This window comes from Euprymna scolopes, chromosome 1, assembly GCF_053919585.1.
Source record: "Euprymna scolopes isolate OS-2025 chromosome 1, ASM5391958v1, whole genome shotgun sequence".
Classification (NCBI taxonomy): Eukaryota; Metazoa; Mollusca; class Cephalopoda; order Sepiida; family Sepiolidae; genus Euprymna; species Euprymna scolopes.
Genome location: NC_136482.1, coordinates 146974013 through 147001612, shown reverse-complemented (window position 1 = coordinate 147001612; position 27600 = coordinate 146974013). Strand labels below are relative to the sequence as shown.

At 34.4% G+C, this 27600-nt stretch overlaps 1 protein-coding gene across 1 annotated transcript; it reads right to left on the bottom strand.

Moving 5' to 3' along the window:
- Positions 1-313: 313 nt before the first annotated feature.
- Positions 314-25929, bottom strand: LOC145276453 (uncharacterized). The gene is made up of 2 exons (XM_080127742.1): positions 25729-25929; positions 314-1930 (listed from the first exon to the last, which is right to left on the bottom strand). The coding sequence occupies exons 1-2, from the start codon at positions 25732-25734 to the stop codon at positions 1490-1492; spliced, it is 447 nt and encodes a 148-aa protein (XP_079983868.1). The 5' UTR covers positions 25735-25929; the 3' UTR covers positions 314-1489.
- Between the last annotated feature and the right edge of the window lie 1671 nt (positions 25930-27600).

The following is a 27600-nucleotide window of genomic DNA, read 5'->3' as shown; positions in this document are numbered from 1 at the left end:
CAGAAAAGATTAAGTTTAGTGGCAGAACAGATACTACACTTAATCGAAGAATTCTTTGTATACATTCAGAGGGATGAAACCAGATGTCAAAATTACACGGTTTTCTATTTTATTTACTCCTATTTAATTAAAAATGATAAATAGAAATATAAACAAATGGATATATATTTGCACTAATATGACCCCGCTTAGTTTTGTAGAAACGCAGATTCTATGAGCGTCGCAAGAGAAAATAAAATGCACAATTCATTTGTTCAAACCAAAAGTTTTGTAGATAAAAAAAAAAAAAAAAAAAAAAGGATAAACAAGGAAACATTATTTAAAAATATAATTTCTTTTGCTTTATTTTCACACACACGGTAGTTTTTTTTTTTTTTTTTCAAAGATTGCCAGTATATATATATATATATATATATATATATATAAGAAGGCTGTTTACAATTGGGAGTGTAGAACCGAATGATGAAAGTTGGACACAAACAATCTAAGACAATATGTGATAGTTTTCATTCACTGATCTTAACAGGTTTGGTTGTAAAAAAAATAAGATGAAATTTTAACCTTAACCTATTAATTCGAAAAGGTCACTGTTACTCACGGAGATAGATTTTCATTCCGGTGTTTCTATTACATTTCTTCCTTATTTTTTATGTAACGGTATACAGTGTTTGATTCTTTTTAAAAGGTATTCGTGTCTTATTTTTTTTTTTTATTATTAAATTCGACATTTTTTTTTATCTGGGGAGAAAGGATATAAGAATAGTTTCTGTATTGACACATTTTAGAACGAATGGCTTCAAAGTGCGAATCAAGTTTTGCTGTTAGACTATTGTTCCACCTGTTGGTCCGTACATTTCCAAAAGTTCTGTTTCTTTTTCTCTTTTCCTTGATTCAAACCAAACAAGACTATTTCCACTTTAAGCGCAATTGGGAAATGTGATAGCGGACAGATTTCTAAGGAGACAACCTGGATGGAGAGTCGGAAAGCAAGATTTTTGTTCACATTACATTTAAATTTTTTTGTGTTAGGGGAAACAATGGAAAGGAAGAGAATATCAAACGCAGGCGGTCTATGGAAGGAAGCTATCGAAATTGAAAATCTTCCGGTACCTACGGGCCTCTAGAGTGAATAGGGGTGGGAATTTGCTGCAAATCGAATGTTTCGAGAGTGCTTTCGTTTAGGACATGCACATTCGAAGTACATTCTGTAGAAGTACTCGTGAACAAGCACAGGGAGGGGGGTGCAACATTGCAGGAACTATGACTTTAGAAATTATTTTAAGATAAAGGTTTCGTTACCATGGACTGTACACTTGTAAACATTACAGTTAAGAAATGCAAGTGTAATTTGAAACCAGCGATAATAAAATGTGTTGGCTTCTCCTTCGCCACAAGAGTAAAATACAAGCCGGAAGGTTAAGAACACGAGTTTTATAAAAGAATGCGTAAAATGTTTAATGGGACAAACACATGTTGATATAAATGGAGATTATAATAGATTTTGACGACATTCGCATGCTACAGCGCGACTTAACGTTTGGACTTCCCAATGATCCGCTGACAATATCTTATAGACATTAATAGGCGCGAAAATGGGATAACACGTGCCCTGGTTGAAGCATCTTTTGCAAAGGCAAACAGCTTCTTCGACGAAGTGAGGCCTGCGGGTTTCATCGTAAGTTGTGTTTATCTGCCATGGACAAAGTGCTCGCTCACGGATTGGAGCATCTGGTGATGTAGGTGGCCGTTTAGGGCACACGAGATCAGATTTCGTTAGTTTTGTTCCAATTCTAGCGTCATTTTTAAACGAGTCCATGTCAATCAGTGCACTTCGAGTATGCTGGCCTTTTTCATGGAGTTGCACCATTCGAAGGTTGGTACCATAAATACACACGCTTGCCGCACAGAGGACAAGGACGCCCAGAGAAATCTACAAAATAAAAAGGAAAGAAATGTCAAGACTTAATTTCATGAAGTGACATTTATATATGAAAATTCGAATACAAAACACGATAAATCCAATGTGTTTAAATTGAGACAAACACTAAAAAGACGAATATATTAACAGTACACTTTGACTAAAACCTTATTTTAATAGAAAGCATGAAAAAAATGGCGCTTTTATCACATTAGCAGAGGCGCCCAGTCTTGCCCAATCGTTAAATGCGATTAAATATAACATTTTAAGTTATGCAGTTTTCATATATTATTATAGTGTCAATTCTCTATCGATTATTGTCTTATATTGTACCTAATATGTAGTAAAAAAAAAAAAATTGACTTAGTGCTATCAGCTAGAATCGAAACCGAAACTGAACCGAAAACTTAAATATTGATAAATTTATTTATTACAAAATCCAAGCAAGCAATGACGTTCGACGACCAAGAGGTTTATGATTACTAAGATGTAAAAAGATGATTTTATGATATGGTAGAGTGATGAAATGCAACACTTTGTAGTGATAGTTTCGTAATACTTAAAAATGGCGGTCATTCTGTTTTGCATTCGAACATTTCATATATAATTTTCAAAATCGAAATTTATCAGAATCAGATCTTAGACTTAATATCTTTTATAACATTAATAAATATTAAGGAACGTATAAGGATGTCATACTAAAAGATTTGTAAATAACGTTGAAATTCGATTAGTTTGAATTTATTACATACTAGCAGTTCCGCCCTGCTTTGTTCGGGCCCTATGTACTGTTCATAAGCTTATGCTCATATGTATATATTAAGAAGTGTGAATATATAAAGCAATGCCTTTCTGTATAATAGTCTTCCTTAGCTACCATAGAGAAAAGACAGAGACAGTCACACACACACACATATATATATATATATATATATATATATATAGGATGCAATATATAGTAATTTAAAAAGCATAAAAAAATGATTCATGCGCCACCACCTAGAATCGAAACCAAAACGTTCAGCTCACGATTTATTTTGCCTCTGCGTCAATGACTGGGCTATGAAAACATGTTTACTGCAAGGCTAAAAATTAAAACATGAAACAATAGCTACTACGTTATGCATTCGTAATGCCGGCGTTCAACCTCCACCTGGCAAATTACATTTTATTTATTTTTCACACTTTTGCACCGATTTTTCCGGGCTTAAACCTAAATATAAAGTTTCGCATGGATTCAAATACCTTATATATGAAGTTTCATGTCTGTAAACCAAAAACTCTAGGAGTTTGGTAGGCAAAATTTGTGAAACAAAAATATATACGTATACATAAATATATATGGAAACAATTTTGTGTTTACTATAAACTTTTTATGCAAATATTATGCAAGTATAAATCATGTAGAATATCTGCATGAATATAATTACACCTAATAGTTAACTAAGGATGATTATCGCATTAGAAAACCGAAAAAAAACAATAGGGAATTAATTACAACGAATGTTTAAAAGAATATGCAAATTAGCTAGATCTTTTGCTAGTGAATGCAATTTCACGACCCATATAAGAAAATTTCTATTTACTTAAAAAGAAAATACAAAACACGTACATCAAGTCTGTTGCCAAGGTCGCTGGAAAGATGGTGGGATCCTTCTACCGCTCCAGAAGATATCTCACTACTGATGCAATTCTCTATCTATATAAAAGCCAAGTACGTCCAAGGATGGAATACTGTTGCCATATCTGGGCAGGAGCTGCTAAAAACAGCCTATCCTGCCTTGACAGAGTACAAAATAGACTTCGTGGCTTAGTGAAGAGACGTTGCGAGCCTGTCCTTATTTTATCGTTATTTCCATGGCAGATGCTCGTCTGAACTCCAATCTCTGGTCCCCCCTCGCCAATCTTTCACGAGAAACACCAGTCTAGCTGAATCCACTGTGAAAAATTTCCCCCACTCTATATCTGTGCCTAAATCAAAACGCGGATTCCATGAACAAAGCTTCTTTCTTAGAACTGCACGCCTGTGGAACTCTGTTCCGTCTGCCTGCTTCCCTCCGGACTACAATTTGGATGTCTTCAAGCCCAATGTTAACAAATTCCTAATGAACCGCCCCCTTAAGTAAACACTTCAGCAAATCTCCTCACTAACTTAATATACTTGCAATAACCCTTATCCCTGAGTGGCTTCCGGGCCTTGATAAGTGGTGATCACTGTAAAAAAAAAAAAAGAGGCTTGCCTTTTTTCTGTTGTTCTTGGCCTTCAGGCCGGGATCAAAGTGTAGATACTGCAGGGAAACCCCACATATAAGACTTGGTCAATATAGGGGAAACCCTTTATACCAATTGTCAGTATCCAGCTCCCCTACTCCCCGGGGAGTTGGTCCCCTTCACTCCTCACATAAAAAATCGGCATTGTGCCTAATTTGCTTGGTGGGGGAGCAAAAAATACCCTGTTTTGCAGATCCTGCACTTGAGGTAATTTGTCCCAGTCAATGGAAGGGAAACCCTCTATACTGGGACAATTACTATTTTTGGACACTACCAGAGTGCCCCTTTTCCCTTTTTTCGGGGAGCTAGTTTAACCCCATTTTAAAAACGACCTCGTGTCACATTTTGCTTCGGTGGGAAAGCAAATAGATACTAATAGGAAAAGGTTTTTTTTAATATGATTATCAATACACACAAAAGAAAAACGAATTCATAGGAGTATAGATAGATTTACTCATTGCCTTGCTGGTGTCGATTTGCCTGTTTGTCAGGCATAGAGTTTAACGTTATCTGCAAATACATTCTACACAGACACAATTGCATCAGGGAGGTCATTTATGAAAATCAGAATTAATATAGGTGGTGTGTTTAATAAATTTCCAGACTTTTTTTGCATGGGCACTTTCATTGATAGTACACACATGAAACTTTAGTCTTCTTTGAAGTAATCTTCTCCGGCTGCAATGCACCGTTCCAACAACTTCTAGAAGGCCACATAGAAGTCCTCTTATATGAACATGTCAATGACTCATCACAGCCTTTTTCATCTCAATTGTCTCATAACGATAGACTCTATGGTTTTCCTTGAGCTTAGAAAATAACCAAAAGGAGCAAGGTTTGCATTATATAGGGAGGATGAGGAACTGTCTTGATGCCCACCTCAGTCAAATAGTTTGTGACAAGGATGGGGGACCCTTGGGACAAACTTCATGCAAATGTTCCACATCTTCAATTCTTCGCGAATAATTGTGTGTACAGTTCCCACACTGACATCAAACTGCACTTATTGTCTATAGACACACGACGGTCCTTATCCATACTCTTTATTTGGCCAATCAACACTTGTGTTCTGACTTCCTTACTTCTATGCCTCTCAGCACTCCCTCTCAGACTTCCTACTTCCCTTGAATCTCTTACGCTACTCCAAAACAGATTCATGCAAGATGGTCCAAAAGCAGTTTGAAGAAGTTCATAGGTTTCTTTGGCAATTTTTCCAAGTTTAAAACAGAATTTTATTGCATATCATTCTTCTAAAGTGTCCTCTCGTCCAGATTGTATTTTTGAAATTCACTAGCTACGACAATCAGACTTTAGTAGGACGTATTCCAATTCCTGTTGTAACTGTTCATTTGAATCTAAAATCATAAAAAATTGGTCAGTCATCTAATAACATGTACTACTCGGCAAGGCTAATTTTAAATGCCTGTGCAAAAAGTCTGGAAACTTATTGAAGGCACCTCATAGCATCGACCCTGAGGCACATCCGCGTTGATGCGTTGTTTGGATGTAGGGCTTTCAAGAACGACCTGGGGCTTTTTTTTCTGAAAAAGATTGTATTATAAATGATAATATATGCAAAAAAAAAAAGTTTATTTTAGTTATTCAAGAAAAAATATCTTCAAGTATGTACGTTTATACAATTTCGAACAAAATAAAAGAATATTGAAACACGTCACAAGAAATAGGGATATAAGCCTTCTCTCCTTTTCTCGGGTCGACCACTCTTGGTAATTAATAGCACCTGCTACTGCTTTAGCGTGATGCAAAGCGCTGTGTAAATAAACAAATGGAATACTACGAGGGTAGCAGTCAATGTTTGTACAAATAGATATCATTACCGACGACGCCTGTCCCAGGGATCTGATGGATAGATCTACTGACTATCAACTCGATGGTTATTGGTTGGATCCGGGTTTAGAATGGGTGTTGGTCTTACCACACTGACGAGCTGTAATACAGCGAAGCAGTGTGAAGGACATATATAAGATCCGTTATTGTTTTTATTAGCGATTCTGTTGTATTCAATTGTTTCCCTTACCTTACTGATGAGAGAGTTACCTCTTTATTTACGTCACCAACTTTTCTCGGATATATATCTTCTCTATATTATACGTGCATCCTCGCAAGAGGGAGATGTCAGTGTCATTTTGCTTCAACTACAATTATACAAATTTTGGTCAAGATCAAAGTGTAGTATGTGTTCTTCAGATGCTGCACTTCAATTTCTTGTTCTCTCTCAATGAAAGAGAAATCCTTCACGACCGAGAAAATTTATTATTTTTGTTCCTTTTTTTTCCACGTTTATGATTACTAAGATGTAAAAAGAGTGATAAAATGCAACACTTTGTAGTGATAGTTTCGTAATACTAAAAAATGGCGGTCATTCTGTTTTGCATTCGAACATTTCATATATAATTTTCAAAATCGAAATTCATCAGAATCAGATCTTAGACTTAATATCTTTTATAACATCAATAAATATTAAGGAACATGTATAAGGATGTCATACTAAAAGATTTGTAAATAACGTTGAAATTCGATTAGTTTGAATTTATTACATACTAGCAGTTCCGCCCTGCTTTGTTCGGGCCCTATGTACTGTTCATAAGCTTATGCTCATATGTATATATTAAAAAGTGTGAATATGTAAAGCAATGCCTTTCTGTATAATAGTCTTCCTTAGCTACCATAGAGAAAAGACAGAGACAGTCACACACATATATATATATATATATATATATATATATATATATGATGCAATATATAGTCATTTAAAAAGCATAAAAAAAAGATTCATGCGCCACCATCGAGAATCGAAACCAAAACGTTCAGCTCACGATTTATTTTGCCTCTGCGTCAATGACTGGGCTATGAAAACCTGTTTACTGCAAGGCTACAAATTAAAACATGAAACAATAGCTACTACGTTATGCATTCGTAATTCCGGCGTTCAACCTCCACCTGGCAAATTACATTTTTTAAAATTTATTTTTCACACTTTTGCACCGATTTTTCCGGGCTTAAACCCAAATATAAAGTTTCGCATGGATTCAAATACCTTATATATGAAGTTTCATGTCTGTAAACCAAAAACTCTAGGAGTTTGGTAGGCAAAATTTGTGAAACAAAAATATATACGTATACATAAACATATATGGAAACAATTTTGTGTTTACTAATAAACTTTTTATGCAAATATTATGCAAGTATAAATCATGTAGAATATCTGCATGAATATAATTACGCCTAATAGTTAACTAAGGATGATTATCGCATTAGAAAACCGAAAAAAAAAAAAACAATAGGGAATTAATTACAACGAATGTTTAAAAGAATATGCAAATTAGCTAGACCTTTTGCTAGTGAATGTAATTTCACGACCCATATATAAGAAAATTTCTATTTACTTAAAAAGAAAATACAAAGAGGCTTGCCTTTTTTCTGTTCTTGGCCTTCGGGCCGGGATCAAAGTGTAGATACTGCAAGCAAAGACCACATGTGGGGGAAACCCCACATATAAGACCTTGGTCAATATAGGGGAAACCCTTCATACCAATTGTCAGTATCCAGCTCCCCTACTCCCCGGGGAGTTGGTCCCCTTCACTCCTCACATAAAAAATCGGCCTTGTGCCTAATTTGCTTGGTGGGGGAGCAAATAAATACCCTGTTTTGCAGATCCTGCACTTGAGGTAATTTGTCCCAGTCAATGGAAGGGAAACCCTCTATACTGGGACAATTACTATTTTTGGACACTACCAGAGTGCCCCTTTTCCCTTTTTTCGGGGAGCTAGTTTAACCCCATTTTAAAAACGACCTCGTGTCACATTTTGCTTCGGTGGGAAAGCAAATAGATACTAATAGGAAAAGGTTTTTTTTAATATGATTATCAATACACACAAAAGAAAAACGAATTCATAGGAGTATAGATAGATTTACTCATCGCCTTGCTGGTGTCGATTTGCCTGTTTGTCAGGCATAGAGTTTAACGTTATCTGCAAATACATTCTACACAGACACAATTGCATCAGGGAGGTCATTTATGAAAATCAGAATTAATATAGGTGGTGTGTTTAATAAATTTCCAGACTTTTTTTGCATGGGCACTTTCATTGATAGTACACACATGAAACTTTAGTCTCCTTTGAAGTAATCTTCTCCGGCTGCAATGCACCGTTCCAACAACTTCTAGAAGGCCCCATAGACGTCCTCTTATATGAACATGTCAATGACTCGTCACAGCCTTTTTCATCTCAATTGTCTCATAACGATAGCCTCTATGGTTTTCCTTGAGCTTAGAAAATAACCAAAAGGAGCAAGGTTTGCATTATATAGGGAGGATGAGGAACTGTCTTGATGCCCACCTCAGTCAAATAGTTTGTGACAAGGATGGGGGACCCTTGGGACAAACTTCATGCAAATGTTCCACATCTTCAATTCTTCGCGAATAATTGTGTGTACAGTTCCCACACTGACAGCAAACTGCACTTATTGTCTATAGACACACGACGGTCCTTATCCATACTCTTTATTTGGCCAATCAACACTTGTGTTCTGACTTCCTTACTTCTATGCCTCTCAGCACTCCCTCTCAAACTTCCTACTTTCCTTGAATCTCTTACGCTACTCCAAAACAGATTCATGCAAGATGGTCCAAAAGCAGTTTGAAGAAGTCCATAGGTTTCTTTGGCAATTTTTCCAAGTTTAAAACAGAATTTTATTGCATATCGTTCTTCTAAAGTGTCCTCTCGTCCAGATTGTATTTTTGAAATTCACTAGCTATGACAATCAGACTTTAGTAGGACGTATTCCAATCCCTGTTGTAACTGTTCATTTGAATCTAAAATCATAAAAAATTGGTCAGTCATCTAATAACATGTACTACTCGGCAAAGCTAATTTTAAATGCCTGTGCAAAAAGTCTGGAAACTTATTGAAGGCACCTCATAGCATCGACCCTGAGGCACATCCACGTTGATGCGTTGTTTGGATGTAGGGCTTTCAAGAACGACCTGGGGCTTTTTTTTCTGAAAATGATTGTATTATAAATGATAATATATGCAAAAAAAAAAAAGTTTATTTTAGTTATTCAAGAAAAAAATATCTTCAAATATGTAAGTTTATACAATTTCGAATAAAATAAAAGAATATTGAAACACGTCACAAGAAACAGGGATATAAGCCTCCCCTCCTTTTCTCGGGTCGACCACTCTTTGTAATTAATAGCACCTGCTACTGCTTTAGCGTGATGCAAAGCGCTTTGTAAATAAACAAATGGAATACTACGAGGGTAGCAGTCAATGTTTGTACCAATAGATATCATTACCGACGACGCCTGTCCCAGGGATCTGGTGGATAGATCTACTGACTATCAACTCGATGGTTATTGGTTGGATCCGGGTTTAGAATGGGTGTTTGTCTTACCACACTGACGAGCTGTAATACAACGAAGCAGTGTGAAGGACATATATAAGATCTGTTATTGTTTTTATTAAGGATTCTGTTGTATTCAATTGTTTCCCTTACCTTACTGATGAGAGAGTTACCTCTTTATTTACGTCACCACCTTTTCTCGGATATATATCTTCTCTATATTATACGTGCATCCTCGCAAGAGGGAGATGTCAGTGTCATTTTGCTTCAACTACAATTATACAAATTTTGGTCAAGATCAAAGTGTAGTATGTGTTCTTCAGATGCTGCACTTCAATTTCTTGTTCTCTCTCAATGAAGGAGAACTCCTTCACGACCGAGAAAATTTATTATTTTTGTTCCTTTTCTCCACGTTACAAAAACAACCCTGGTGTCTAACTGTCCCGTGGGGAGGCATTGTAAAATACAAATATACAGTAAACGCAGTTTATTGAGGCAATATAAATCTAGTTAAATAAATTATGCAATTAAAATGAAGTCGTAGTAAATACATTTTGGGGCGACGAATATTGCAAAACAAATAATTAAATTCCAAAGGTCATATTCTTTATATTTGAGTGACAATCAGAAGAATCGATTTTTGTTTATTAAATCAAAATTAGAAAATATGACAAAAATGGTAATTTTATGATACTGTAGGTTCATGTTTAAGATGACCGAGTGCTGGCCTGTCTATTTTATCGTTATTTTCAAGGCAAGTGCTTGTCTGAACTCCAATCTATGCCCACCACCTCGTCAAACATTCACGAGAAACAGTCGTCTAGCTGAAAACACTATCAATAATTAATAATTTTCCCCACTCTTTATCTGTGCTCAAACCTAAACCTTGGATTCTATGAATAAAGCTTCTTTCTAAGAACTTTACCCTTTATTCTCGAGTGGCCTGTGCCTTGATAAGTGGTGATTTCTTCGTTAAAAAAAAAAAAAAAAAAAAAAAAAAAAAAAAACAGAACGTACTAAAACTGAATTATGCATATAATTTGTAAGCTTAGGTTTAAGGTTGAATTGCCCACGGAAAAAAAAAAATAATTTGTTGTTCTCAGTTATTAATAAATTGCTTTCAGAAACTCAATTTATGATGGCAATTTTTTTAAAGTTCACCAAGGTGTACATGACATATCTGATAAATATCATAACCTGTTAACAAATAGTAATTAGTGCTATTTGTTGTAAATAAAATTCAACTTGCATACCAAAACTTAAATGTACGGTCTATTTTTTTTTGGGGGGGGGAAACAAAGGCTCGTATTGCTCGACCAATCGTAGGTGAGCAGAAAATGTGACATGATTAGCGATTTGTTAACAAATCACAACATTCGTCTTAAGTGACACTCGTAGTCTGTACAAACTTTTGGATGCTCAAGGCAATTCTATGGCGTACTTTTTACTAAAAAGAATACACACATTGCAAGCATCTATAAAATAAACGGGGAGATTTATGATCTGAAATCTCATCAAATCTTAACACTGGTTCTAAGGCAGTGAATAGATTAACCATTGGCACATGCGACGCCTAAACAAATTGTTTAAATTAAAAAAAACAAAGACCTTTGAATATTGATTTTCGAAGATTTGATGCCCGACATGCCAGAAAACGATATGATACTTTGTTTGTTCAAGTGACAAACTACTTTTTAATTATGAGTAGAAATAGAAAATATGACAATAAAGATGGCGACTATTTGTTCCCGAGGACGTTTGTATTTTATCGCTTTATGTATATTATGAAACGTTTTGACAGTTATTTACTTTATTAAAACAGTTTGAGTAAAATTAAGTTGTTTACGATTAATTTCACTTTAATGTGGGCGATTACACTGCGATTCTACACAGCAAGTCGTTTGCAGGTGTACTGGTGTGGTGTGATAATTAAGGCTGTGACAACAGCGCATTCTTTTCATTGTTTTGACCCTTGAGTATATATATATCCGTTAATATCTTATGTTTTTATATAGACTGATATGGTACTCGGTTGATTGACAGTGTCTTACTGTGTCGAATATATAGAGTCAAAGGAATGAAAATAATATTGTTGTTACAGCCCTAGTGATAATATATAAAAAAATACCGCCGAAACAGATTTTTTTTTCAAATTACGAATGTGGATAATCTTCTGTTGACACGATTTACAAGTTTTGAACACGTTATGTTAAACATCAACACAAGTGACCTAGTAATCAAGTCTTGCATCTAGAAGTGCGTATCTAGGCATACAGACTATCAGTGCAATGCTATAGCTGAGTGTACAAAGTAAACGTAAATCCAGACATTTTTTAAAACTTGCTTTTGTACAAAAGGTGAAACGGCCTTGGCAAAACTCATAAGTGTTCTGCTTTCAAAAGAATAAATAAAATGATTTCGAGGTTAAAGCAGAAAAAAAGTACTTAAACATAAAAGACCTGAAGTTTATAAAAGCACATGAAACGCAAGTATCATTTGTACACAGAAAATAATTTTCTATCTTTATAAAGTTAGCCATGTTATATAATATATATATATATATATACATATATATATATATATACATATATATATATATATATATATATATATATATATACATATATATATACACATACACACATTAGCCTGAGTGCCCGGCGTTGCCCGGGTGTTTAGATTTGTGTGTTAAGCAAAAAAACAAAAAACAAAAAAAACAAACAGGTAGTAGGCAGGCAGGCTCGAATCCGTACCGCGAAGGAGGAAAAGAATGTGAAACAGAGTGACGTCTTTGCTGTTGCGCCTATCGCCAAACCGGAAGTAGTGTAGGCTTAAATTAAGGCTAGTCAACCGAAAAGAGGATAGCTTTCGAAAATATCGGCGAAAAAAGCGACCCCTCCCTGTAGAAAAGTGCCCAGTTAAGGGTGAATTAATGTTTTTAGCCAATTTTTCGGTATTTATTGTCCGGAGAATCGAGCTTCAAAACGATACCGATGTCGTGAAAATCCGTCCACTGTCGAAAGGTTTTAGGTAGACAAACATACACACACACATACAGACAGGTGAGATTTATATTATATTGGACGCAATATATAGTAATGATTTAAAAGACTCGTGCGCCATCACCGAGAATCGAAACCAAGACGTTCAGCTCACGATTTAATTTTGCCTCTGCAGTCAATGACTGGTCTATGGAGACACGGTTACTGAACAGCTAAAAATTAAAACATGAATCAATAGTTTTTATTTCGGGCTATTATTCTCATCTTTATTAGTTTGTTGTTTTCATTTTTTTTTAATTGGTTGTTTTTCACGACGTTTCGGCTAACTATTCCTCTGGCCTTCGTAAAGAAAAAAAAAGAAAAAAAAAGAAAACAAACTAATAAAGATAAGAATAATAGTCCCAAATAAAATAAATTAATATATATATAATGCTCATCTCAAAAATGAATTCCAATTAAGGAATAATATCTATGAACCAATAGCTACTACGTTATGTATTCGTAATGCCGGCGTTCGATCTTCACCTGGCAAATTTCATTAAAAAAAAAAAAAAAAAAAAAAAAAAAAAAATCACACTTTGCACCGATTTTCCCGGTCTAAAACCCAAATATAAATTTTCGCATGGATTCAAATACTTTATGAAGTTTCATGCCTGTAGACCAAAAACTCTAGGAGTTTGGTAGGCAAAATTTGTGAAACAAAAATATATACGTATACATGAATAGATATGGAAACGTGTGTTTACTATAAGCTTTTTACGCAAATATTACGCAAGTAGAAATCATGTAGAATATCTGCATGAAAATATAATTACACGTAATAGTTAACTAATGATCATCCTATAAGAAAACAAAAAAAAAAAAAAAAAAAAACTAATAGGGAATTAAAATAAATGTTTAAAAGAATATGCAAATTAGCTAGATCTTTTGCTAGTGAATGCAATTCTACGACCCATATATGAAAAAATTGTATTTTCTTTTAAAATAAAATAGAAAAAGGCTATGAATATCAATACACCCCCCCCCGAATTTATAGGAGTATATATATATATATATATATATATACTAGGATTTCAGCCCGGCGTATGGATGTGTATGTTGAGAGAGAAAAAAAAAAAAAAAAAAAAAAAAAAAGCGGTCATTATTTTTTTTTAAATTTAATAGTTTGTTTTGGAAGTATATTCCACACAGAAAATAAACAACCCACTTTAAAAAGAGAAATTACGAGTTTTTTATATTTTATTCGCACTTTTCTGTTAGGGGTGTCAAAATTTCCTCCAAATTTCTGATACACCTAGCAGTCGTCTTATACAACCGATATATGATAAATTTATTAATTTTCTCCAATTTTGTACCTTGTTTTATCTAACGGTCGCATTATACGCCGAAATATCGAGTATATATACTCGTTGGACACCTGGCGTTGCCCGGTCGTACAATACGCTTAAGCATGATATTTTAATTAATGCAGATTGAGAATAATAATAATAATAATAATAATAATAATAATAATAATAATAATAATAATGGCGTTCATCAAATTCCGCCTGTTTGTTTACAATATCACGCCAGCTGATATTTAGGTTTGACGATGAATGTTTTGGAAAAGTCACTTCAGATTAATGTTCAATTTCAAAATATGCAAACGAAGAAACTACTTGCGGCGATTTTAAATGGTACCTCTTTTATTGTAAATTGAACTCTATAATAAAAAAAAAAACAAATGATGGGGTACACCCGGCCTTGAACAGAGGATTATTCGAGCTTTAGTCGAATGCTCTACCACTGAGCTATATCTCCAGACGACAATAATTCTGCATTTTTTGTTTAAGAAATGATTTGCTGAAATTTTATTATCTCCCTTGGTCGGTGTAATGTAAAATATTCTCCTGGAAAAATTCTTTTTTTTTTCTATATAAGAACGAAATACTATTTTTATTTTCTTATTTGTTAATAGGATATGATAGTTTCAAAAAAGTGCGAATAAATTTTTTTTTTTTTTTTTTTTTTTTTTTAAACACGTTAATCTTTTTTTTAATGAAAGCTTATGTTATGCTTACATCGTCAATAAATACCAGACGCGGACGGCAAATATTTCTATTTCATTAGAGGTTTTCTTTTTAGATTAAAAAAAAAAAGTAGTCGATAAAGAAGTATTAAAATATAGCAATCAAAACCTCGTGTATTTCATTAAAAGAATTAAAAAAAAAAAAAAAAAAATCAATGAAGCGGATTTTTTGTTCTAGGGGAAAAACTTATAAGTGAATGTGCGTTTCCTTTTTAACTACAAAGGATGAAAAATACTAATTTTGATTAACACACGCAATAAAAAAGACATTTATATCCCTTGGACGAATTCGTATTTCATAAATTTCATTTTAGCAGCAGCTCTTTACAGCTTCGCACAAAGCACGTTGCGAAAATGCGATTTTGTACGACCCTTGCTTTAAAAATCCTTTTATTTAAAAAAATACATGGATTTTAAAATATCAATATGGATAAATTCTTAACAGTTAAGGATGGAACTACCCATTTAATAGTATTTTTTTAAGTGATTTTTTGGCATTTATATATATACATATATTTATAAGCAAGTCAAAATGTTGATTTTCTTTATATATTTTTTAAAGAAAACCGCTTTAAAAAACAAATATTGCATAATTTGCTATTAAACCTGTTATTTTTTTAAATTTTGGTCTTTGCTCCTTTAATTGAAAAAAAATATGGTTTTAATTACATTTTTTAAGAAGTTATAAGCTTCGAAAAATAGTAAGCTTGATTATTAAAGTTCTGATCATTTTTAATCACCACTTTCTGATACACTTAGACGACTGCTAAAATCATAAAACCATGTTTGTTTAATCTAGGCTAGAGATTGCAACGCCCGGTGTCTAATGAAATATTGCTTTTTAAAGATGATTTTTTTTAACTTTAAGGGTCGTCTTATGATTGCAACATCTTGTCAGACGAGTGCCACTCCCTCAGACACTTGCCCAAAAATGACTTAGTTCTACCGTCGAATTCACACGCTCAAGCAGGCATGACATTGAAGACGGCCATTGAGATCAATTATTACATGCTTCCAGCAGTTCAAACCTCCACGCATCACAACTTTCTTATCGCCACAGGACCATTTTTGTAGACAAATGCCTGAGGGAGTATCTATACAAAGATGATATTACAGAGTCTTAGCTTTGTACGACAGTCAAGTCTCTCGGTTCAAAATGTTGAGATCCATCAACAAGCAAGAGCAAGATAGCCAGCAACAAGTTAAACTGCAGACCAGCTTAATGCGAGTACTGGTCACCCGCTTTATGTTTTTTTTTTTTTTAATCAGATTTGTTTCTAGAAAGGTTGCCTTCACCACGGCTTACGGGAGCCCTCTTCACTCCAACACAAATACAAATATACACGGTGCTAGTTCGCTGTTGACCTCGAAAAAGGGTTCATTCACCCCCTTTGGAAGGTCTTGTTTTTAATCCTTCAGGGAGACTAGTCATCCTTCTCACCAAACAAGTCTGGTGGAGGAACCAGTTTAGTCGCCGGTGATCCGACCATGAGGCAGGTAGTACTGAGTTACATGGTACCAGTAGCATATGACATGACCTGACGTAAAAGGGTCGTCTTATACACCGAAATATACAGTATATATATATATATATATATATATATATATATATGAGAGAGAAATGCAGAAATAGGTAACTAATACATAACACTATGTACATTGATTCTGATTCTAATGTGCGATGTTGGGGGGAGGGAGATGCTGCTTAGCAAGAGCAACACTTTACAACTAGTTGAATTCTATTCATGTATTAATCTTTTTTTTATTTAAGATACAAATGAATATCAGGAACCATATTAATACAAGATATTGTAACGTTGTAAAGTAAAAGCTTTAAATCCTTAGGTGATATAAAAATACAACCGAGCAAACTCATCCAAGCCAGAAGATAATCGACAGGGAATAAAGACATCTATTAAACAGTAGAAATCGCCGTAATTGTAGTGTACAGATTAAGACACAAACTATAAAAATACACGTACCCTGTCTAAAAGTAATGTTGAACATTAAGAGAACTACTATACACCCATTTTCAGTTCACTCGGAATAGTTGCGAAATATGTGGCACAAAGATTTAGAAATTGAAATCTAAGGGACAATTCGTCTCTGGTGAAAACAGTTGAAATATTAGGGAAATTCCTCATTTCGAAAAATAAAAATGAAATTAGGTTGCAGCAACTAGACTTTTAAAACAGATTTAAGGTTTGTATTACTATGCACAGGTTCGAAAAAGTTGTCAAAATAGATAAATAAAAAAAATAAATAAATACATAAATAAATGTTATCAAAGGCAAAATAAGTTACCTTTCTACCTAACTGGATAATTTTTAGTGTTTTTATTTATTGTAAAATGATTATTCGGCTTGAAGGAAAAAAAGTGTTTACCGATGTATTTGAAAAATGCAAATGGCGGACTGTTGAATACGTAAGTTTGAGAAAATGAGCTAAAACTAAAAACTATTCAAAATACTGTTATTCATCGAATATGGCAGGTTATGTTATAACATATTGAGTGGGTTTCTAACAGTATTTTGTATAGTTTTTTTTTAGTTTTAACTCATTTTCCCCAAACTTACGTATTCAAAAGTCCGCCGCTATTTGCATTTTTCGAATACATCGGTAAATACTGTTTTTCGAGCCGAATAAACAGTTTACATAAAATAAAAACACAAAAAAATTATCCAGTTAAGTAGAAAAGTACGCACAAAAGTAACTTATTAGCTATAGTATCATTTATTGTATATTTGATTTTTTTTTCTCTTTAGTCGTTTGACTTCTCTAAATCCCCAGGGAAATTTTATCACTTATTCCATGCCCGACTGATAAGGTCATAAATCTATGCGTAGAATGAATACTCTTCAACATCCAAAAATATAAATGTTCAGAATGCATCTCACAGAGAAAAATATCAATTTTTGGTTAACTGTGCTAAAATGTCTCGGATATGTAACTTTAATTACATAAAAGGGTATTTTAAAAATTTTAACTGCAACTCGACATTCATCGTTAAATTTCCGACTTTTTTTAGTCATCAGGTATGTTGAAAACGAATATCACATTTAAATCAGAGACAGACAAGTAGTTGTCTTAGTATTAAAACTTATCCAATGTAATCGTTTGTTTTCATTGGTCACGGACACTGAAATTCATTAAGTAATACCTTGGGGGGGGGGGAATTGGAGATTTGCAAATACATGCCATCACGGAAGTTTATCTAACGAAGAGTGTCCAAGTAATAGTTTGCAAGATTGTGGCTCTTTTCATCTCGTTTGCCTTGCATGAACTTTTCGTTAAAAAAAAACAAAAAAAAACAGCCAGGTTAAACTTCAAAAACTGAAAAACAGGAATAACTGCTAGCAATAGCCTTCCGAGATCTTTTAAGCGATGCCCGTGACGGTAAAAGCAACTACAGAGTTTCAGTTTATATAGGCTAGTTCACGTGACCTACAGTGATTGGTTATTTTTTTTTTTTATTCAATCCGTTTTAAATGGACAATGGAGCTAACCGCTGGCCAAAAGAAAAGTGTAAACATTTATTGGTAATGTCCAAGATCAAGTACTTGGAAAAAAAAAAAAAAAAAAAAAAAAAAAAATCAAGCTGCCGGAAGTGGATATGGAACAGAGTCAAAACACGAAAAACGAAACCATATATTTATTTTAAAAAATTACCTTAGTATTAATACTTCTTGCATTATCACGGAAAAAAAACAAAAAAAAAAAACACTTAGCAAATAAAACTTTATTATTATTAAAAAAAAAAAATAGTTTTAACACTTGTTTTACGACGAAATAAAATATTTATATTAAAGACTTTATAATATATAATTTATGATTAAATTTTTTTTTTTGTTTCGTCGTGAAAGTGTTAAAACTAATTTTTCTGAAAATATTTGTTTTATTATTTGATAATACAAGTGTTTTTTTTTCTTCGTTTCGTAATAACTAATATATTCTTTTTATTCTTTTAACGCTCGGATATATATCAGACACAGTTAGACACGCTTAATAAACCGAGAACCACATCAGTCTATATAAAAAGGGTAATCTCCAAAAATACCGTTAGGGCTTACAACATGGCCGCCAGAAGAGTCACGTGATCCGGTTGATCCAAAACATGAATCGTGCAAATGGAAAACGCAGCCTTGAAGGCAAACTTTGACAAACAATCACAATTTGTTTGTATTTAATTTTTTGTTGATATAATGTTATAAAAATAGGCAAACTTTGAGAAACAATCTTAGGTTGTTTTTAGTTAAAACTTATGCTTGTTTGTCAAAGTTTGCTTTAAATTTGCGTTTTCCGGTTTCGTAATACGGCGATTCATGTTTTGGATCAACCGGATCACGTGACTCTTCTGGCGGCCATGTTGTAAGCCCTAACGGTATTTTTGGAGATTGCCATAAAAAGATTTAAGATATTAACGGATATATACTCGAGGCAAAACAAGGAAAAGATTATGCTGTTGTCACAGTCCTAGTGATAACGCAAGAAGTGTTTAAACTACAGTCATTTTTTTTATATTAATATATCGTTTCGTTTTTCGAGTCGTGACCGTTCCGTTCTATAACCAACCGTATCCACTTCAGATAGCTTGATTTTGCCGAGCACTGATCTTGGACATTAATCATGCTGCTTTTATGTGTTTTGATTTAACTGAAATAATTTATTAAAATGAAAACGCGAAAAAAATAAAAACGGTGCCGAAATATTTAAATTAAAAAAAAATTAAGTAGATCGGTTATGCTGGTTGTTCATTTCTTAACACCTAGTATTTATTATTACAAACAACTGCAACAATGGCGTCTTCAAGGATAATGGAATTCTTTGTTCAAACTGCATTAATCAAGGAATGAAATCCATGCTTGAAACCATGTTTGAATGTATCGTCTTTTGATAAAAAAATTATTTTTCAAAGACTCTAGACTTGATTTTACGTGATGTAAAAAATTCACACCCATCGTAGGCAATGTGTGTAAAAAATACCATTGTAGCCCAAGAGTTAATTTGGTTCAACCATTCTCTGCGCATGCGTGAACCAACTAGTTTGTCTTCCGGAAGGTTATTTTATTTTATTTATTTTTTAAAATCTTCTCGCGTAAGGATCACATTTGAAGTTTTGTCCTACTTGTCAACAGTGGTAGCAAAACAATAGGACCTTTCTGCAACTGACCATGGTTGGGTTTTAATTATTTGATGTGTTTTTTGGTTGCTAGTATTGGGCGATAGGGGGCCAGCGACTTTTTTTTTTAAATCAAAATCTGATGGCTAACCCTGGTTAGCCTCTGCCATTAGTATCGTGCTATTTGCAGAGGAGAGTAGGTGGTACTAGCGCAGAGAGTGATCCGGACGTAAATAACAACGTTATTATTCAAAAAGCCGTTCTTAACATGGGGAGGGTGTTTTGTACCTATTATATACTTCACCCTTACAATTTTTTTTTACAGTGATCACCACTTATCAAGGCCCGGAAGCCACTCAGGGATAAGGGTTATTGCAAGTACATTACGTTAGTGTGGAGATTTGATGAAGTGTTTACTTAAGGGGGCGGTTCATTAGGAATTTGTTAACGTTGGACTTGAAGACATCCAAGTTGTAGTCCGGTGGGAAGCAGGCAGACGGAAGAGAGTTCCACAGGCGTGCAGTTCTAAAAACTTGAATTAAAAAACAAAACTTTAATTAAACTTGGAAATACGATTTAAAAAATAGCGCGGATTACTCTCTGCATTAGCCCCGAGTAGGTTTACACCATTATTTCTTTCCGCCTGGTTGAGGAGGGGGGGCTTTTTATCTTGAGTGGCGGCCTGTCAGTATGTAGGTTTATTTTTACTCTTTTTTTTATTAAATTATTTCTCAGATTATTATTATTATCTTCTTTTTGATCAGTTTGTTCAAGATGGAGATAGAGCACCCTATCGGATGCAAGCATTCACCTACCAACTCAAATATTCTAACCGAGATATCTTTAAAGATTCTGACCGTCCCTTTAATTGTAAATTGTTTGAATCGCACTTACACTTGGCTCACTGGCTTATTTGCCAGCACTCATGCGCAGTCAGACACAATAACGCTTGTCAGACATAACTTTTGTAAATAGCATTCATAAAAAAGTAGATAAAAATTAAACCGGTTTGTTCTCACTCCAACAGAATAATTGTCAACACAACAAATCTGCATCACACAAATTTAGAACCGGAGTTAAATTTTTCTTTTTTTTATCTGTGACTGCAAGGCATACTAATGCATATGAAAATTGATGTTTACAGACACCTCCCCCCCCCACCACCACCACATATGATGGACGATATTGACTAGGTAACATTTCCGCAACAAGTTATTACTAGGGCTGATAGCATATTCGTTTCATCGTTTTGACTCTCGAATGTATATTCGTTGATATCTTATATGCTTTTATCTAGAGTGATGTGGTTCTCAGTTGATTAACTTTGTCTAACTATATCGGATATATACTCGAGAGTCAAAACAATGGAAAGAATATGCTGTTGTCATAGCCCTATTTATTACAATACTCAAAAGGCTAACACGTAAAATAAGAACAAGATTCCCGAAACAAATACTGATTTTACATTTTTACTGATTTCATAAAAAAAAAACAAACAAACAAAAAAAAAGAAAAAAAAAAAAGAAAAAAAAAAAGAAAAAAAACAAACAAAAAAAACAAACAAACAAAAAAAACAAAAAAAAAAACAAACAGTTGTTACTAATTAGCAGAGGAATTAAAACTAGCAATATTTAACTTTTGTACAAACATTTTTAGCTACATATTTGCATAAATGTTTCAGTTGTAAAACTAATGTAGTCAATAATGGTTGCATAAGACATTTTAGTACTCGTGCACTTATTGATCCGTGCTGAAATAACGTTATTTAAAAAGCCATTCTTAATATGGGGAGGGGAGGGTGTTTTGTACCTATACTGTACTTTAACCTTACAATTGAATAAAAAAGATAAAACTTTAAACTTGGAAATACGATTTAAAAAAATAGCGCGGATCAGAAAGTGCATTAGCACCAACATTTTATACTATTATACTGCTCTACTTGTTATTGCGCACTTTTTTGTGAGCAGCGAAATATGTATTATTGGGTTAACATCCAAAAAGCTACAGCCATATATATATATATATATATATATATATATATATATATATATATATATGTAATCTGAGGTTATGGTTTTCCAGAGGTTAAGTAACCAATACAGTTTAACGAGATTTATGCAAGAATGCCCAATACCGAAGTAGACCAGGCCGTTCACTTCTATATCTCAACAGTCTCAAACCCGCACCACTATAGGGTCTTATTTACATACAATTTTTCCAAACATTTAACGGAACCTCCTGATATTAATTCCTCGTGATATTTTAATTGCAAACTTCTTTCGTATAAGCTGTATCACCTCAAGATGTCTCTAGTTACTATCTGACCGAAACATGCTCATGACTGTAGCAACATTACTGCTTATATAAAAAAAAATGCATATATATATATATATATATATATATATATATATATCACACACACTAGCAGTTCAGGCCGGCGTTGCTCGGGCCTTATGTACTGCCCATAACTTTCCCTATGTGTGAATATCCTTTATTAAAATTTCGAATGTTTAGACCAAAAATTGTCTAATTTTAAAACTTTGACCTCAATTTTGACCACTTAACATTTGTTTTGGTCTCAAATCCAAATAAAAAGTTTGACCCATGTCCAAGTTACCTGCATCTAAAATTTCAAGTCTTTAGACCCAAAATTGGCGGAGGAGTTCGGTAGAGTCTGCAAAGGGCAACTATTTCAGCTTTGACATTTTGGCAGCCAAAATTTCACCCCAAAACGTATCAAAATGCTTGCCACATGTCTGAATACCCGTTATGTAAAAGTTCAAACGTTTAGACCCAAAATTGGCTGAATAGTTTGCTAGAGACCGCAAAGGTCAAATCCTTTGAACTTTGACCCCTTGATAGGTCAAATTTCCGACCCAAACTGATTAAAAAGCTTGCCCTATCTCTGAATACCCTTTATGTAAAATTTAAAATGTTTAGACCAAAAATCAACTGAGTAATTTGGTAGAGCCCGCAGAGGTTATTTGTTTAAAACTTTGACCACAATTTTGACCACTTAACATTTTTTTTTAACTTAAATCAAATTAAAAATTTTGATCCATGTCCAAGTAACCTACATTCAAAATTTCAATTGTTTACACCCAAAATTATTGGAGGAGTTTGGTAGAGTTTTAGGGTTTCGTTCAACTTTGACCTCTTGACAGCCAAATTTCTGGCCGAAAATCGATTGCAAAGATGTTCCCAAATCTCAATACCCCTTATGTCAAATCTCCAGTCTGTAGACCGAAAATTGACAGAGTTATTTTGTAGGGAAATGTACACAAACAATTTCACTTCACACACACACATATATATAACACTAGCGGGAGAGGGTGCCCGGCTTTGCTCGGTCGTAAAATACACTTGATATTTTAATTTGTCCAGATTTCGTATGTATTATTATAATTGTAATTTCAAAAGTATATAAAAAGAAACGTATCTGGGTGTCATCAGGTCATCAGTTAGAATCGAAACCGAAAGCAAAACTGTAGCATTCAAAGCTGATAACACTACCAATGTGACACGATTATAAACTTATTAAACATAAACTAACGTAGATATACAAAATGTATAACGACCTTTTCAATTTTGATCCTATAAAAACTATTTCTACCAGCGAAAGGCTCAAAGAACGGGCCAAAAAAAAAAAAAAAAAAAAAAAAAATCAATCATTTGAGGCTCCTAGCGCCGCTCTGCGACGTTTAGTTTCGGAAGAGATAGCGTTTTTATTTTTTATTACATTCTCACCCCGAACAAGGCACATTGCCAGTTTGATGTAGGGGCTACTGTCAGGGACATAAGCTACAGGGGTACTATATGGGGAGTTGGGCAACAAGATGCCGGTTCACGTTACATTTGAACTTCTGCATGTCAGTACAGTTGGGGAAGCAGGAACCAGGAAGGGAATTCCAAAGTCTAGCGGTTCTGGGGAAGAAACTACTGGAGTAGAAGGCTCTCTTATATCTAGGGATCTCTGTGAAGAGGTGGGATTTAACTGCTTGTCGGTTTTGTCAGGGGTATTTACGTCGAGGGTGTACAAGTGCTTCATTTTAATGAAGCAGTTAAGATAAATGAAATGCAACAATATAAAATAAATCAGTAAGTGTTTTTTTCCTTATCCGTTGCCAAGGTCGCTGGGAAAATGATAGGATCCTTCTACCGCTCCAGTAGATATCTCACCCCTGATGCAATTCTCTACCTATATAAAAGCCAGGTACGTATAATGATGGAGTACTGTTGCCACATCTGGGCAGGAGCTGCTAGAAGCAGCTTATCCTTCTTTGACAGAGTTCAAAATAGACTTCGTAGCTTAGTGGGGGATGCCCTTTTTCTCTTCCCTGTAACATTTCCCCACAGAAGAGCCGTTGCGAGCCTGTCTCTGCTTTATCATTATTTCAATGACAGGTGCTCGTCTGAGCTTCAATCTATGGTTCTCCCCCTCACCAAACTTTCACGAAAAACACTCCTCTCGCCAGAACCACTACCATTAGTTTCCCCACACTTTATCTGGTCCTAATCCTAAACGTAGATTCGATGAGCAGAGCTTCTTTCTTAGAACTGCACGGCCGTGGAACTCTCTTCCGTTGGTCTGCTTCCCAGGTGACAACTATGATGGTCTTCAAGTCTAATGTAAATAAGTTCTTCATGAACCGTCCCTCTATGTAATCCAACTTACAAAAATCCCACTACCTATGTTAAAAACGCTATAATCACATTGACTATTGTATACCAATTAACTCTTATCCTCGAGTGGCCTCCGGGCCTTGATAAGTGATTTCTGTGTGGAAAAAAAAAAAAGAAGTATTTTGTATGCTTGTGTGTGTTCGCGCAATTTCCTTTCGGTTGTAACTTGTTTATCGAACGTTACCGAACTAATATCGCCCGCCGCGGAGTGAGGGGGGGGGGGAGATATAAATAGACCATATCAATTTACGAACAAGTAATACGAACCTTTTATGCTTCGTGAGTTCTAAACCCAACGATTCAGCAACGCATTTGGAGAAAATAAAACTCGCCATATGCACAATTTTTTTTTTTTTTTTTTTTTTTTTTGCATTTAATAAAGTAAACCTTTTCACGTACCAAATTAAAAAGAAATTAATCGTTAAATAGTGAAAAGTTTTCACTTCAAAAGTATGCATGTTGCCATTGAAACATAAGGGAAAGATTTATGAGAGGGGAGGTTTGCATCAAGATGTTTGTTCAAATCCAAACAAGATATATTGCCATTGATACACAAGGTGTTACTCTTAATAGAGGTAAAATTTGGAAGAGAGTAACCTAAGGAGTTGGGCAGCAAGATGTTTGTTCACATTACATTTAATTTCTGCATGTCGATACAGTTGGGGAAACAATGTGCATAAAAAGGCAGCCCGAGAAAAGTTATAAAACTAGAAAAATACTCCTATATCTGGAGATCTCCACAGTGAAGGGAAGAGGTGAAGTTTTTCTGCTAGTCCGGTTGACCAGAAGCGTTTATGTTGGGAGGTAAACATCCGGGACACCAGGAAGTTTCGTCGAATGTTTACCTATTCTTTACACACTGGTTATAAAAGTCCAATAAAAAAAAAATCGATTTTTCAAAAGTTAGGATTTTCAAAAGCATGAACATCGTGCCCTCAACGAAAGTTAAAATCATGCACAGTGTATTAATACACTAATAAAACTAGGCCAGAAAAATACAAATTTGCTTCAAATCCGGGTCTATTCACAACTACATTCAATCTAAACGAAAAGGAATGTTTATTTCGTATATTAGTAGCACTAGTAGCAGTTTTGTTACATCAACGTGTACGTGTGTTAATGTTTATTCGTCAGGCAAAATTAAGGGAGACAATTCATTTTCTCGCGCGTATAAATAAAAATCCTACGACCGTTCAATGAAAAATAATTTCAAAACAGTAGCAGATATTTAAAGCAATGCGTTTGAGTTTGTTCAGAAAAATAAATAATATATTAAAATTGGAGCGAATTCCACATACCTTCATTATTATTTCTATTATTGTCGAGTGAAAACTAGGCTATCCGGTATTGACAATGACTCTACTCGAGGAAAGAGACTGAATTTATATAAACGACCCACACCTACTTGACTAGAACAGAACAGTGAGGGAGGGGAGAATAGGACGTCCCGGGCTGACCAATTACTACACAAATCCTGCTCAGCGAACAAAGGGAGTGACAACTGCCTGCAAACCGGATCTTGTTTATTTTTTCTAGCTGTGTGTATGCGTGTGTGTGTGTGTGTGTGTATGTATATATATATATATATATATATATATATATATGTATATATATATATGTATATATATATGTATATATATATGTATATGTATATATATATATGTATATGTATATATATATATAAAATCACACACACTTACGCACATATGCATATCTCACACAGATAATAAGAGTACCTATTTACTATGCCTCCCCACGGGGCAGAGTTAGACACCAGGGTCGTTTTTTAACGTGGAGAAAAGGTACAAAAATAAAAATTGTCTCAGATAATAAGAGTAATAAATATCGTTGATTTACTTAAAAAAAAAAAAAAAAAGAAAGAAAACGAAAAATCCTTTGTGACATTTTTATTTACGAGAAAAGTATTTGGTTTTTATCCAGAATTCAAACTAATTAAAAACAAAATAAACAAAACAAACAAACAAACAAAAAAGAAAACCCCAGAAAAAGTTTGATGTACGTACCCGTCACGAAACGAAGATATCATATTAAAAAAAAAAAAAAAAAAAAAAAAAAAAAAAAACACGTAAATTGATCGTTCTGAGACAATTGAAAAGATGAAACTGGCTGTGACGAGGGCCATGGACATGCTCACACAAGAGGACATCCATGGGTCCCTCCAGAAATTGCTGGAACGGTGCAACTAGTACATTGCAACCGGAGGAGAGTACTTTGAAGGCGACTAGAGTTTCATGTGTGTTCTATCAATAAAAGTGCCGTAAACTTAATGAAGGCATTTCGTAATTATTTATATGGAAATATTTAAAAACATTTTTTGTAGGAAACATAAAAACATTTTTTTTTCATCCCAACCGAAGCCACTTAAATGTAAGTGGTTACTGTAAATTTAGAACCCATACCCACAGTGGCATCATAAGAAGGGAGCCATGCAGCGAGAGTTTTGTTCACATTACATTTAAATTTCTGCATGTCGGTACAGTCAGGAAATCAGGGGGGAGGGAGGCAATGCTGAAGGCTATCGGCACGAGAAAAGAAGATATTGACGCGGAAAGCCTCCCAGCACTTGGGGATCTCCATATTGAAGAGGTGCGGTTTAGCTGATTGTCGGTTTGTCGGGAAGTATTTATGTCGAGGGGCACCAGTGCAGCAAGTTCAGCGGATAACATTCTATTAACTGTGCTTCATGCATGCGCGTATCTGTAGAAATATAGGATAAAGGCAGGTGTAAGTGGTTTTCTAACAGAGTGCAGAGAGCCCATCTTCTTTGTAGCAACATTGGCAATACCTTCAATATATTTCCTCCAATTCATGGTACTTGTTAGGTTGACGGGTTTAAATGATTGATCCTCAGGTAGGGTGCTGCGTGGCATGGCAAATAGTGGTTTATAATGTTTCTTATAAAGGATAATTGATGCTTACGCATTGCACGGCCCTCGGTTTCCACGAAGTTACTTGGGTTCGCCCGGAAGCTAACGTCCATAACCGGAAAAGGCCGATCGCAATATTAGGAACGAACGCGCTGTCGGTCTTTAGCTAATACGAATCTAAACAAGCGACTTTTTTTTATAAACTAGAAGAAATACAAATTTAATTTTAATCACACAGGTTAGGGTTTAGGGTTTAAGGTTTTAAGATTTATGGTTTAGAGT